Source organism: Nelumbo lutea, chromosome 8 (genome assembly GCF_056320005.1).
Source record: "Nelumbo lutea isolate HS-2025 chromosome 8, American lotus-T2T, whole genome shotgun sequence".
Lineage (NCBI taxonomy): Eukaryota > Viridiplantae > Streptophyta > Magnoliopsida > Proteales > Nelumbonaceae > Nelumbo > Nelumbo lutea.
In genome coordinates, this window is record NC_142691.1 from 17,524,653 (window position 1) to 17,538,855 (window position 14,203).

The following is a 14,203-nucleotide window of genomic DNA, read 5'->3' on the forward strand; positions in this document are numbered from 1 at the left end:
TTTGGTAAATAGTATTTTTATTTTTATAAAAAATAAATATGTAATTATAAAATATAAATTAAATTATCAATTAATAATTTATACAAATATATATTCTTAACTTAAAATATATCAAATATATTAAGATACATATCATATGAAAATTCATAATTTTTAATTAATAAAATAATTCACATTATTAACATTTTCATTTGTATAAATTTTCTAAAAGAAAAAAAAAATCAATTTCTGAAACAAATGTAGAATAGTGGATTTGATGGATTCATGTTTTTTTTTTGTATATAATAAATATATTTTTATTTAATTAAAAAAATATTAATTGATTATTTATAAAAAAATTTAAGACACATATCATATGCAAATTAAAAATCATATTTTGATATAAACATGCATTTAATAAATTCGTTTATAAATTACTAATTTTGAATGTTATTATTTTTATTTTGTAGTTGAGGTTGTTGGTTATAAATATGATTTTTTTTTTGTTTAAATTATATATGAATCGTAGATGTTGAAATATGAATTAATTATTTCAATTATAATCATAAAATGTGGCTCAGGTGGTTATTCTTATTAAAATCACACTTGTATTAAATTTGTGTCCAATACGCCTCCATATTGGTGTATTCAGATGGGACTAATAGTATCCTTTCAATCATAGCATAATACGACGTATGGTGATATTTTAATCCTTGTGACTGCCGATTGTATAATTGTTTATCCTTGTGTATGAAATACTTGTTTTTTCCAAACTGAAAACTTTACAGAATTTGATACACATATAGAATGAATTTACAAGTGCTGAAAAATTAGTGCTTACTGGGTCAGCCAGCCCTCCAGGAGAAGCTCACAAGTCACAATGAAGAGCCGACTAAAAATAATTGAACCAGCATTGTGAGATATGATGGAGAAGGCGCACTCTTTGTTATGGCCATAATCTTCAATACCCTGTATCCGTATTGCGCATTTCTAAGAGCTGAGACGTTCAATATATGTGCTTTATACAAGTGACGAATCTGAGAATCTGCTTGAACACCAGCATGAAATTGGTGCTCAGTACATCCAAGCATCTTTCGAACTGGATGATCCAAGCATAATAGAGCTGTACCCAGGCATCTTTCGAACCCCCTTCTCCACCATGGCCATCCTAATCTTTTCGGCTTTCTCCCATCGCTCTGAAGCAGCATATATATTTGATAACAGCACATAGCGTGCATCATCACCAGTATCCTTAACAAACTCAGAAATCCCAATATCTTTCTCCACGCATTCCACCATCTCTGCATCCAAATGAATCCTACAAGCTCCAAGCAGAGCCCCCCAGATCACATCATTTGGTTTCATGGGCATACTCTTGATCAAACCATATGCCTCATTCAGTCTTCCTGCCCGTCCCAAAAGGTCAACCAAGCAACCGTAATGCTCAATCCCTGGAACTAAACCATATTCCTCTTTCATTTTGGAGAAGATTTCTAAGCCTTTCTTCACGAATCCTCCATGTGCACAAGCAAAAAGAACAGAGAGAAATGTGACCTCATTGGGCTTCTGGCTTGACTCCTCCATTCGGCCAAAAAGATCAAGAGCCACTTCACTCCGACCATGAATGGCAAGGCCTGAGATCATTGCATTCCAACAAACAACATTCCTCTGGGGCATCCTTTCAAAAATCATTCTTGCATTATGCAAGTCCCCGCATTTTGCGTACATGTCAACCAATGCATTAAAGACAAACTGGTTAGGTTTGATATTGCTACAATTTATAAGATTTTGGATTTCTTTTCCATAATCCAAAGAACCCATTTGTGCACAAGCTGATAATGCACTTGCTACTGTAACTTCATCAGGCTTAAATCCCTCGGCCTGCATCTTAGCAAGAGCCTCCAGAGTTTCTTCGCAATATCCATTCTGTGCATATCCAGCAATCAATGAATTCCAGTTCACCAAATTCTTGACTGGAATGCGATCAAAGATCTCTCTCGCCGCCTTGACGTTACCCTTCTTGCAGTAGCCAGCAATTATTGACGACCAAGAATAGCAGTTCCGCCGTGGCATCTCCTCAAATAGCTGCCTCGCCGTCTCCAGCTGCCCAATCCTCACATATCCATCGATCATCACAGTCCATGTCACCACATTCCTCATCTCATTTGGAGAGCAGTCGAATAAACGCCTAGCAGCAACAATATCCCCATTCCTTGCAAATCCATCAATCATCTCTGCCCATGTAACTTCCGTCTTCTCTGGCATCTGTTCAAAAATAAATGATGCAGAACCCATGTCACCATTCCTTGAATACCCTCCTATCATTGCATTCCATGTTACCACATTCCTATCGGGCATTTCGTCAAATACCCTGCGGGAACAAACTATATCGCGGCATTTAGAATACATGCTAACCAATGAAGTCCCTATCCTCACATCTGAATCCACCCCAATTTTGATCGACTCAGCATGCAAAGCTTTCCCGTGGCGAAGCATGGACAGAGACCCACAAGCCTTGAGTAGTAGAGGAATAACACCATAATGGTGGATTCCTTTGCAGCGAATTTGGATGTAAAGAAGAAGAGCTTCTTCCGGGGCTCCTTGAGAGAGGTGCTTTTTTATGAGATGAGACCAAGATCCATGAGTTGGAGCCATCACGAACTCTCGCTCTCGTACTCCAACCAGACTAGGATAGAGATTTTGTGAGTATGGGAGCGGCAAAGAGACAAAGGCCTAGTTGTTGTTGTTGTTAGAGTATCTCAATAGTTATGATAGATTTGTAACTCGGATGGGTATCTCTCATAGCCTAGATAACTGATCACCTTATCTCATTATCATGTAATTTTTTAAAACTCTAACTCTGTAATTGCTATCTTCTATACATAGTTATCCTCTTGTAATTTCCCTATTTAAATGATTCAAGAAGACCAGTCATGACTGACTGAGTCATTCCATTCTCATTGTTTTTAGTATTGCTCTTATATGGTATCAAAGCCATTTTGACAAACATCATGATTTCAGAAACAAGCACCACTGCCCATGCCGTCCAGAGACAAATGCAGCCTGGATCGACAGATGGTCGAACCATTATAGTGGTCTCCCTTTCCAGTTTTATGAATGTAGTCTCAGTAAAAGTGGATCGTACTAATTTCCTGCTTTGGAATTCTCAAACTACACCAGCTCTCAGAGGGCATCGTTTATATGGCTATGTGGACGAATCTTTTCCTTGTCCTCCAGTCTTCTTAGAAGATGGCAATAGCCAAGGATCTAGCCGCAGCAACCCAGATCATGTAGCATGGATCGAACAAGACCATTTGATCATAAGCTGGTTATTATCTTCATTAACAGAGCCAGTTATGGCTCAAGTATTGGCTGTAACACATCTGATGAGGGCAGATTTGGCCCTCTAGTGAAATTGTGACACGTGGAACCTCGTGACAACTAGGAAAACACCCAGCCAACAAACTTACGAAGTTGGTCACCCACCCGGGCACCAATCTGGCCGGCCTGGAGCGACCTGCGCACGGCCTGACGTGCGCCTACGTGACCTACGCGCGGCACACGCGACCTGCTCCTGCGCGAACTGCATGCGGCCCGCGCGACCTAGCCGACCTAGACCAGCCTAGCGCATGATCCGGCCAAGCCGCCCATAAGGCGCCCACCGACAAACCTGGCCTAGACACTGACCCGCCGACTGACACAGGCACCAGCTTGACGACCTGGTCTAGACACTGACCCGTCGACTGACACAGGCGCCAGCTTGACGACCTGGTCTAGACACTGACCCGTCGACTGACACAGGCGCCAGCTTGACGACTTGGTCTAGACACTGACCCGCCGACTGACACAGGCGCCGACCTGACGACCTAGCCTAGACACTGACCCGCCGACTGACGCAGGCGCCCCCCTGACAACCCGGCCCAGGCGCCGACCTGGCCACTTGACACAAGCGCCAGCCTGACGACCTTGAGGAGTTCACCACCGTACCCCAGTTCTGACAGGATGCGACAAGTCTTACCGTTTGGAGGCTTTTCACCCACCTAACCCGCGAGGACTCCGGTACATAAAGACCTCACCCCCCAAAGGGGAGGGGGATGAAAAAAGGGAAAATACCCCCGAGACCTTTGATTCAGTTCTCGCAGGTCCTTCAACTCCCGCCGCCTACAAAGAGGAGGAAAAGATGGAGTTCTCGGAGGTCCCTTAGCTCCCGCCACCAACAAAGAGGAGGAAAAGATGGAGTTCTCGCAGGTCCCCCAGCTCCCGCCACCTACAAAGAGGAGGAAAAGATGAAGTTCTCGCAGGTCCCTTATCTCTCGCTGCCTACAAAGGAAAGAAGATCATCTCATGCTGAGGGCAGTCGGATTGTGCCGCACCAGAGAGCTCCAGCATCCTCTAAGTCACCGGCCGCCTACTAGGCAGTTCGCTACCGAGCAGTTTGCCACCAGGCAGTTCACCACCGAGCAGTTCGCCACCAGGCAGTTCGCCACCAAGCAATTCTCCACCAAGTAGTTTGCCACCAGGCAGTTCGCCACCGAGAAGCTCGCCCCCGGACAGTTCGCCACCAGGCAGTTCACCACCAAGCAGTTTGCCACCAGGTAGTTCGCCCCCAGGAAATTCTCCACCGAGCAATTCGCCAGTAGGCAGTTCACCACCAAGTAGCTCATCACTAAGGCACGCCACCACCGAGTCAAATAACGAGGTACTTTGCCAAAAAATTTTACATCACAAAACATTGGTACGTGACTGAAAATGGTTACATCAATTGGCGCCGTCTGTGGGAACACGCTACAAAAAGCTAAGTTCTCATCCTATAAAAGCTAAGTTCTCATCTTGCCAAAGCTAAGTCCTCACTTTTTAGAAATTGAAGCTATCGCTTTATAATTTACATTTTTCATGAACTCAGAGACTATGCAGGGAGCTAACGGACTAAGTAACTCTACCAACCTTACTTTCAATTCAGATAATGCCACATCAATCCTCTCCGCAAGGTCCCCCCTACAAAGATGAGCTCTTCGTGGCTTCCGCGGGAGTTGGCGGCCAACTGACTACATAGGCGCCCTTACCGGTCGAGCCGTCCAAGGCTCCCATGTGAGCTGGCAACCTAAAGTTAGTAGTGCTGCCCCCGAAGGTCGAGCCCCTAGTAGCTTCTTGTAGGAGTAGGTGACCGGTATTACGAAGCTGATGTAGGCCAAGCCTACGGGCCACATTACTACTTAAGACCCAGTCGCCTCTCCGGCACGGGCAAAGTCAAAAAAGAGTAGAGCACTAGTCACTCCAAAGCCTACGGGCCACATTACCACTTAAGACCTGGTCGCCTCTCCGGCACGGGCAATGTCAGAAAAGAGTTGACCACTGGTAACTCCGAAAGCCTGCGGGCCACATTACTACTAAAGACCCAGTCGCCTCTCCGGCACAGGCAAAAGTCAAAGAAGAGTAGACTACGAGTCACTCCCAAAACCTACGGGCCACACTAGTAATTGGATCAGCACTTACTAGCTCATCGACTTACGAGCCAAAAGAAATCTACTCCCTTCGCTGAGTTACTATCAGCTCGGGAGTGGGGGGCTATTGATAAGGGCAGATTTGGCCCTCCAGTGAAATTGTGACACATGGCACCTCGTGACAACTAGGAAAACACCCAGCCAACAAACTTACGAAGTTTGTGACCCACCCGGGCACCAGTCTGGCCGACCTGGCACGACCTGCACGCGGCCTAACGCGCGTCTACGCGACCTGTGTGCGGCACACGCGACCTGCGTGGCGCGCGCGGCCTAGCGCACGGCCTGCGCGAACTGCATGCGGCCTGCGCAACCTGGCCGACCTGGACCAGCCTAGCGCATGATCAGGCCAAGCCGCCCATAAGGCACCCACCAACAAACCTGGCCTAGACACTGACCCGCCAACTGACACAGGAACCTGCTTGACGGCCTGGTCTAAACACTGACTCGCCGGCTGACACAGGCGCCGACCTGACAACCTGGCCTAGACACTGACCCGCCGACTGACGCAAGTGCCCCCCTGACAACCCGGCCCAGGCGCCAACCTGGCCGCCTAACACAAGCGCCAACCTGACGACTTCGAGGAGTTCACCACCGTACCCCGGTTCTGACAGGATGCGATGAGTCTTACCACTTGGAGGCTTTTCACCCACCTAACCCGTAAGGACTCCGGTATATAAAGACCTCACCCCCCAAAGGGGAGGGGGATGAAAAAAGGGAAGTAACCCTACTCTCTAACTCTCTCATATTATCTTCAAAGCTCTCTACAATAAGAGTGCTAACTTAAGCGTTGGAGAGCTCCCACCGGGAAAATACCCTTGGGACCTCTGATTCAGTTCTCGTAGGTCCTTCAGCTCCCGCCGCCTACAAAGAGGAGGAAAAGATGGAGTTCTCGGAGGTCCCTCAGCTCCCGCCACCTACAAAGAGGAGGAAAAGATGGACTTCTCGCAGGTCCCTCAGCTCCCGCCACCTACAAAGAGGAGGAAAAGATGAAGTTCTCGCAGGTCCCTTAGCTCCCGTTGCCTACAAAGGAAAGAAGACCACCTCATGCTGAGAGCAGTCGGATTGCGCCGCACCAGGGAGCTCCAACATCCTCTAAGTCATCGGCCGCCTAGTAAGCAGTTCGTCACCGAGCAAATCACCGCCGAGCAGTTCGCCACCAGGCAATTCGCTACCTGGCAGTTCGCCACTAGGCAATTCGCCACCCAGCAGTTCGCCACCAGGCAGTTCGCCACCAAGCAATTCACCACCAGGCAGCTCGCCATCGAGCAGTTCGCCACCAAGCAGTTCACCACCAGGAAATTCACCACTAGGCAGTTCACCACCGAGCAGTTCGCCACCAGGCAATTTGTCACCAGGTAGTTCGCCACCAGGCAGTTCGCCACCAAGCAGTTCGCTACCAGGCAATTCGCCACCAGGGAGCTCACCACTAGGCAGTTCGCCACCAGGGAGCTCACCACCAGGCAGTTCGCCACCAGGCAGTTCACCACCGGGCAGTTCTCCATCGAGCAGTTCACCAGTAGGCAATTAACCACCAAGTAGCTCATCACTAAGGCACGCCACCACCGGGTCAAATAGCGGGGTACTTAGCCAAAAAAATTTACATCACAAAACATTGGTACGTGGCCGAAAACGGTTACCTCAACATCCATAGAGGTATGGGATCAATTTCATGTTCTTTTTTCTTCTACCAGTAAAACTCGAATCCATGATTTGAAATTAGAACTAGCCTATCTGAAGAAGATTACTCTCACTGTCACTGATTATGTTCAGAAAATAAAAAATTTATCTGATGCTTTAGCTGCTTCTGGACACTTTCTCATTGATGTTGATCAAATTCATTATCTTCTTGGTGGTTTACCTGCTGAATATGATACCTTGGTGCTCTTTGTGACTACTAGACTAGATAGTATTTCTTTTGCTGAAATTCAAAGTCTGTTACTTACCTTTGAAAACCGCTTAGAGTGTCACTCTTCACAATATGTATTGGATTCTTCTTCTATTAATTTGGCCAATAAGAAGAAAACCTTCAATCGCAATCAGTCCTCTTCTTATAAGCCTCGACAATTTAATAATGATGGTGGTTCTGACCACTCCAAGAAAACTTCCTATAATAACAATAATCGCAGCAGATCCAATTCCAAGAACGCCATTGTGGTTTGTCAAATCTATATCCTGGCCATACAGCAGCTACTTTCCACTGTTATCTGGAACTCACTACAAATAAGCCTACCAAGCAAGCTCATACAGCCTCATCTTCACGATCTACTCGTGATGAAAATTGGTATCCTGGAGCAACCAATCATATGACTTCAGATCTTGGGAATCTCTCTCTTCACGATGAGTATAATGGAACATATCATATCCTGGTCAACAATGGTACGAGTCTAGACATTTCTCATATTGGCACTTCTATTTTGAATACCAATTTTGGGTCATTGTCTTGAAAAATATTATCAGAGTTCCTAATATTTCTAAGGACTTTCTCTCTATCAGTCAGTTTTGTAAGGATAATAATGCAACTTTTATTTTTGACGCTACTGGCTTCTTAGTTAAGGACAAAGCGACCAGGAAAACTCTCCTCCAATGGCCAATTAAGGGAGGGCTCTATCAGCTAAAGACAAATTGCACATCTACAACTCCATCAGCGTTCATTGGTGAGAAAACATTGTTTTCAGTATAGCATCAGTAGATAGGACATCCCAGCAAGAGAGTAGTTGCCCACATCTTATCTTCATTTCAGCTTCCAGTTTCAAATAAGGACATCTCTTTTTGACCGTCCTGCCCACTAAACAAGAGTCATACCTTGCCATTTTCTAGTAGTACTTTTGTTCCAAAGTATCCATTAGAACTTTTATTTTCTGATGTTTGGGGACTAGCCCCTGTCTCTACAAGACATGGTTTTTGCTATTATTTGATTTTTATTGATCCCACTAACTTTCATAAAGCCAGATTTTGGTGGGCCTTAAATCGGCTAGGGTTCCACACGTAACCTCTTGATGAGGTGTGGGGCCCACCACTGAGGGAGCCACTTTGGTTTGACCTAAATCAAACTAGGGCGTAATTTTTGTTCCCTCCAGCTAATATGAGTGCATGTGATAGGGAGATTCATATGATGAACTCTCTAAAGGCCTTCCATCATTAGCATGAGGATGGGTCCTTCAGCAATGAGGAAACACACAAGAAAATGGGCTATCCATTTGCTGTTGGGCTTGTCTGAGTGTTTCATAAGATGATGGGGGCGTCATAAACCGATGTGGGAGGGGCTTCACCAGAAAATGGGAACTCTCTCACGGTACCTTGACGTTCACGAATATGATGAGAAAGCACTCACTAGACAGAAATGCTTACCTGAAAACGGCTCTGAACCTTGTCTGACAGAGGCCAAAGGGAAAACTCATATGATAAGTGGATATGATCATTCACAGAAAGGTGGTAGGGTTATGCAGCTGAAATAATTGGCTCCACACACCTTATGTGATTTTCCACATTTCCAGAGACAACATGTAGTCTCCGTCACTGAGAAAGGAGGGAAATCTGAGAGAAGAATAAATGGAAATGGATCGTAGAATAAAATCCATATCTATGAAATGAACAATAATCAAATTAGGTTGTGGACTGATGTTTGCTCTTTTACTAGAAAATGGCAAACGAATCTTTTGCAAAGCTTCTTGATGACAACAAGCTTAAGGACCCAAACTACGCCGACTGGTACAGGAACCTTATGCTGGTCCTAGCTTCAGAAAAGATGGACAAAGTGGCAAAGAATCCTACCCCGGAGCGTCCGGGAGGCAGGGCTTCTGAGGCCCGAAGGAGAGACTATCAGGAATGGGAGGAGCAAAACTCCTTAGCCTGGTGTTACATCATCGCCACCTTGGACAACCCAATACAGAGGCAGTTTGATCAGATCGAACTTGCCAATGACATATTGGACAGCCTGAGGACGATGTATAAAGAGCATAATCGTTCTACTCGGCAAAAGGTCTTGAAACAGTTCATGACCACCCAAATGTCCAAGGGCCAACAAGTTCACGACCATTGTCTTCGGATGATGGGTTACATAAACGAACTGGAGGCTCTTGGATCCGGGCTGGACCTCACAATCCAGATAGACGCTATCCTTAATTCTTTGCCTCATTCCTTTAATCCGTTCATCATGAACTATAACATGATCAAGCTGAATGTCAGCTTGCAAGAGCTCAGCAATATGTTGCAAAGAGCTGAAGAACTGATTAAAAAGGATGAGCCTGTAGCTATGCTTGTTAAAACTAGCAAAACGTGCAAGAGAAAGAGGAAGGCAAAGAAGCCTCAGAAGAAAGCCACTAAGAGCAAAAGGCAGAAGAAAGACAAAGCATCGGATGCCTGTCACTTCTGCAAGAAGACCAGCCACTGGAAAAGGAATTGTCCTGCCTACCTGGAATCCAAGAAAGATAATTTCGAAACTTGTGTTATAGAAACCAATTTATTGGTAGCTTTTGCGTCCTGGTGTATTGACTCCGAGGCTTCAACTCATGCGTGTAACTCACTACAGGGGTTCAAGGTAAGCAGAAGGCTGAGTGAAGGAGAAGTCACTCTCTACTTGGGGACTACTGCAACTATTGCAGCCGCGGCAATACGAACCATGGAGTTAATTTTTGAGAAGGAAAAGTTGTACTGAAAATTTGTCTTTATGTACAAAACTTAAGAAAATTTTTGATTTCAGTTTCAAAACTGTGTGCAGATGGTTATTCTGTCTTCTTTAGTAATATGATTACTATTAAAAGAAATAACATATTCGTCGCATACGGGGAACTGGAGAGCGGTCTCTATGTTCTATATCCTTCTCTAGAAACTAACATAACCGAAACTACGTCGGCTGAAATCCTTAAGAAGAGAGCTCATGATACAGTTAATCCCACGTGTCTGTGGCATTACCGACTTGGCCACATCGGTGTTGACCGAATCACAATGTTGGTAAAGGATGGTCCTTTGAATTTTCTAACTGTAGAAGATCTTCCCACCTGTGAGCCTTGCCTACAAGGCAAGATGACGAAATGACCATTTAACGGTAAGCCTGAAAGATGTACAGACACACTTGACCTAATACATACTGATGTATGTGGTTCCCTGAGTGTTAAGACACGGAATCAACACGTGTATTTCATCACCTTCACAGATGATTTATCACGATATGGTTACGTGTACCTAATGAGACACAAGTCTGAATCATTTGAAAAGTTCAAAGAGTTTAGACAAGAGGTCGAGAAACAGTTGGGGAGAGAAATTAAATCCCTTCAATCCGATCGAGGTGGCGAGTATCTCTCTGACGAGTTCAGGGACTACTTAAAGGACAATGGGATAGTATCACAATTAGCTCCTCTTGCTACACCACAACTTAACGGTGTTTCAGAGAGGAGGAATAGGACCTTATTGGATATGGTCCGGTCACTTCTCATACACTCATAGTTACCCACATCTTTTTGGGGTTATGCATTAGAGACTACGATTTACGTGCTGAATCGGGTTCCAACCAAATCGGTTCCGAACACTCCATATGAACTTTGGACCGGAAAGAAACCAAGTGTCAGACACTTGAAGATTTGGGGTTGTCCAGCACACGTTAAAAGAACGAGTGCAGACAAGTTGGAATCCAAGACCAGTCGTTGCCTATTTGTAGGCTACCCAAAAGGCTCTGTAGGTTACCTTTTCTATGACCCAAGTGAGCAGAAAGTGTTCTGCAGTCGAAATGCCCAGTTCTTGGAGACTGATTATATCCTGGACACCCATCGTTAGGAAATTGTTCTTAATGAGGAGAGCTCAGGAACAGTGGGAGATGTCCCACAAGTTCCAAGTAGTGACCAACCTAGAAGATCCACTTGGGTATCCAGGCCACCAGTCCGTTATGGTTATGACCAGGATAGTTACCTGGTGGAAACCTTGACTAGTGAGGAGGATCCAGTGACTTACGTGGAAGCTATGTTGGACATAGATTCCCAGAAGTGGGTGGAGGCCATGAGAGCGGAGATGGACTCAATGGAGACCAATGGAGTCTGGACTCTAGCAGATCCGCCCTCTGAGGTAAAAGCAATCGGTTGCAAATGGATTTACAAGAGGAAGAAGGGCCCCGATGGTAAGGTTGAGACCTTCAAAGCTCATCCGGTGGCGAAAGGGTACACTCAGAAAGAGGGCATCGATTATGAGGAAACTTTTCGCCTGTGGCCATGCTTAAATTCATTAGGATCTTGCTAACTGTAGCAGCATACCATGATTATGAGATTTGGCAAATGGATGTCAAAACGGCATTCCTTAATGGAGATCTTGCTGAAGATATCTATATGCAGCAACCGCAAGGCTTCATAGCTGCGGGTCAGGAAACCATGGTATGTAAACTTAATAAATCCATTTATGGACTTAAGCAAGCTTCTAGAAGTTGGAACATCCGTTTTGACTCTACCGTCAAATCGTTTGACTTCGAGCAAAATCCGGATGAACCCTATGTTTACAGAAAGTACAGTGGAGATAAAGTTACTTTCTTGGTTCTGTATGTAGATGACATTCTACTCATTGGGAATGATGTAGGAATGCTGACTACGATGAAAGTATGGCTTTCATAGCAATTCTCCATGAAAGATCTTGGAGAGGTAAGATCACAGAGGAGAAAATTTTGCACCCTGCAAATTCTCTCTAGCCGCCTCCTTCCTGCAGCCGCCGCCTATAGCAGTTCGATCTCCATTGCTTGGGAGAAATCAAGATTGGATCTTGATTCCAATCTTTTGGAGAAAAGATTGGTATGAGTTATATTCACAAGTCGTCCAGGTGATTCTTGGGAAGATCAAGTTCTTGGGAAGAACACTATTGATTCTGCTCCACCCTGCACTGCGCCATCTTTAGTGGGAGCAGATTTTGGATCCTACCTTGGGCGTGAACACCTCCATTGAGAGATATTGTTTCTCTATATCAGGTATTATTTCTCTCTCCTCCTTTTGGTTCAGATCTGGTTCAGTTTATGATTCAAGAATGATCATTGAAAATATGATTTTCTAAATAGGGAATTCGATTTTCAGTTGAAGGGAAAGAAAATTTTTTGAAATTTGCCCCATTTTATTCCGCAATCTTCTCCAATACTGGACATGAATTCTCCCTTAGAGTGTCTCTTTGTCACTAAACCTGATTACACTATGTTGCGCACTTTTGAATGTGCTTGTTATCTGCATCTCAAATCCTATAATCGTTCTAAGCTGGACTATCGATCCAAGCATTGTTTATTCTTGGGTTACAATTTACATCACAAAGGGTACAAATGCTTGGACTTAATATTTGGACGTCTATATATTTCCCGTAATGTGGTTTTTGATGAACATACCTTCCCATGCACTTCTGGAAGCCCAACTCCACCTCCCAAATCAACTACCGACACTGAGGTTGGCCCTCCTATCATTACATACCTGTGCCCCTCTCATCAGACCATTCTCGTATCCACTGACATCACCTCCCCTAGCCCACCTATTATATCTATTGGTGTTAGTTTTGCCGAATTACTACCATCATCATCAACCCTATCAGATATGCCCTCTTGCTCCACTGCGACTCCACTTAATGCTCACCCCATGATGACATGGAGCAAGAGTGGCATTCACAAGCCCAACCCTCAGTATGCTTTGGAAGCCTTTGTTGACCCCGATAATTGAACCATCTTGCTACACTATTGCCAAGAAAGATCCCTGTTGGGTATTCGCCATGGAAGATGAGTACAAAGTGTTGTTGCGCAATGATACTTGGGATCTTGTACATCCACCTCCTCATAAGAACATTGTGGGAAATAGATGGGTTTATAAGATTAAGAGACGTCTGAATGGGTCCATTGAAAGATACAAGGTGCATTTGGTGGCGCAAGGGTTTACTCAACAAGTCGGTATTGACTTTGCTGAGACTTTTAGTCTGGTGGTTAAACCAACCACTATTCGGTTAGTCATATCTCTCACGGTTCACTATGGCTGGAATCTTAGACAACTTGATGTGAGCAATGCCTTCCTTCATGGCTATCTCAGTGAAGAGGTATTTATAAAACAACACATGGATTTTGTTGATCCAACACTGCCACATTTTGTATGTCATCTTAAACATTTCCTTTATGGTTTGAAACAAGCCCCGCGGGCCTGGTTTACTCGATTAAGGGATCATTTGGTTTACCTTAGTTTTCTGGAATCCTGAGCAGATAGTTCTTTATTCATGTGGTGGACTGGCACTGATGTCATTTTTCTTATTGTATATGGATGACTTATTGATCATTGGCTCTTCTACTTTTGCACTTAATCACCTCATCTCTCAGCTCTCTACCACTTTTGCTCTTCGAGATCTTGGGGAAGCTCATTACTTTATGGGTTTGGAACCGCATCGCAGTTCAGATGGGGTGCACCTATCCCAACTAAATATATTCATGACCTTTTCGTCAGGACCAAGGTGCATGAGGCTAAACCCGTTCATACACCGATGGTGGCATCTACCAGACTTGATGTGAGCAATGGTTCTCCTCTTCCTGATGCCATCGAATATCTTAGTGTGGTGGGGGCACTACAATATGTTACCCTTACTCGGCCAGACATCAGCTTCTCAGTTAACAAAGTTTGCCAGTTTATGAAATAACCCACTGATGTTCATTGGAGTGCAGTCAAGCGGATCCTCCGTTATCTCAAGTCCACAATTGATCATGTCATTACTTTTCATACTTCTCCAGAATTGGCTCTCGA

At 44.6% G+C, this 14,203-nt stretch overlaps 1 protein-coding gene across 1 annotated transcript; it reads right to left on the bottom strand.

Moving 5' to 3' along the window:
- Positions 1-678: 678 nt before the first annotated feature.
- On the bottom strand, positions 679-2,895 carry LOC148843077 (Pentatricopeptide repeat (PPR-like) superfamily protein). Its single transcript, XM_088957134.1, has one exon. The coding sequence runs from the start codon at positions 2,632-2,634 to the stop codon at positions 1,054-1,056; it is 1,581 nt and encodes a 526-aa protein (XP_088813260.1). The 5' UTR covers positions 2,635-2,895; the 3' UTR covers positions 679-1,053.
- Positions 2,896-14,203: the final 11,308 nt, after the last annotated feature.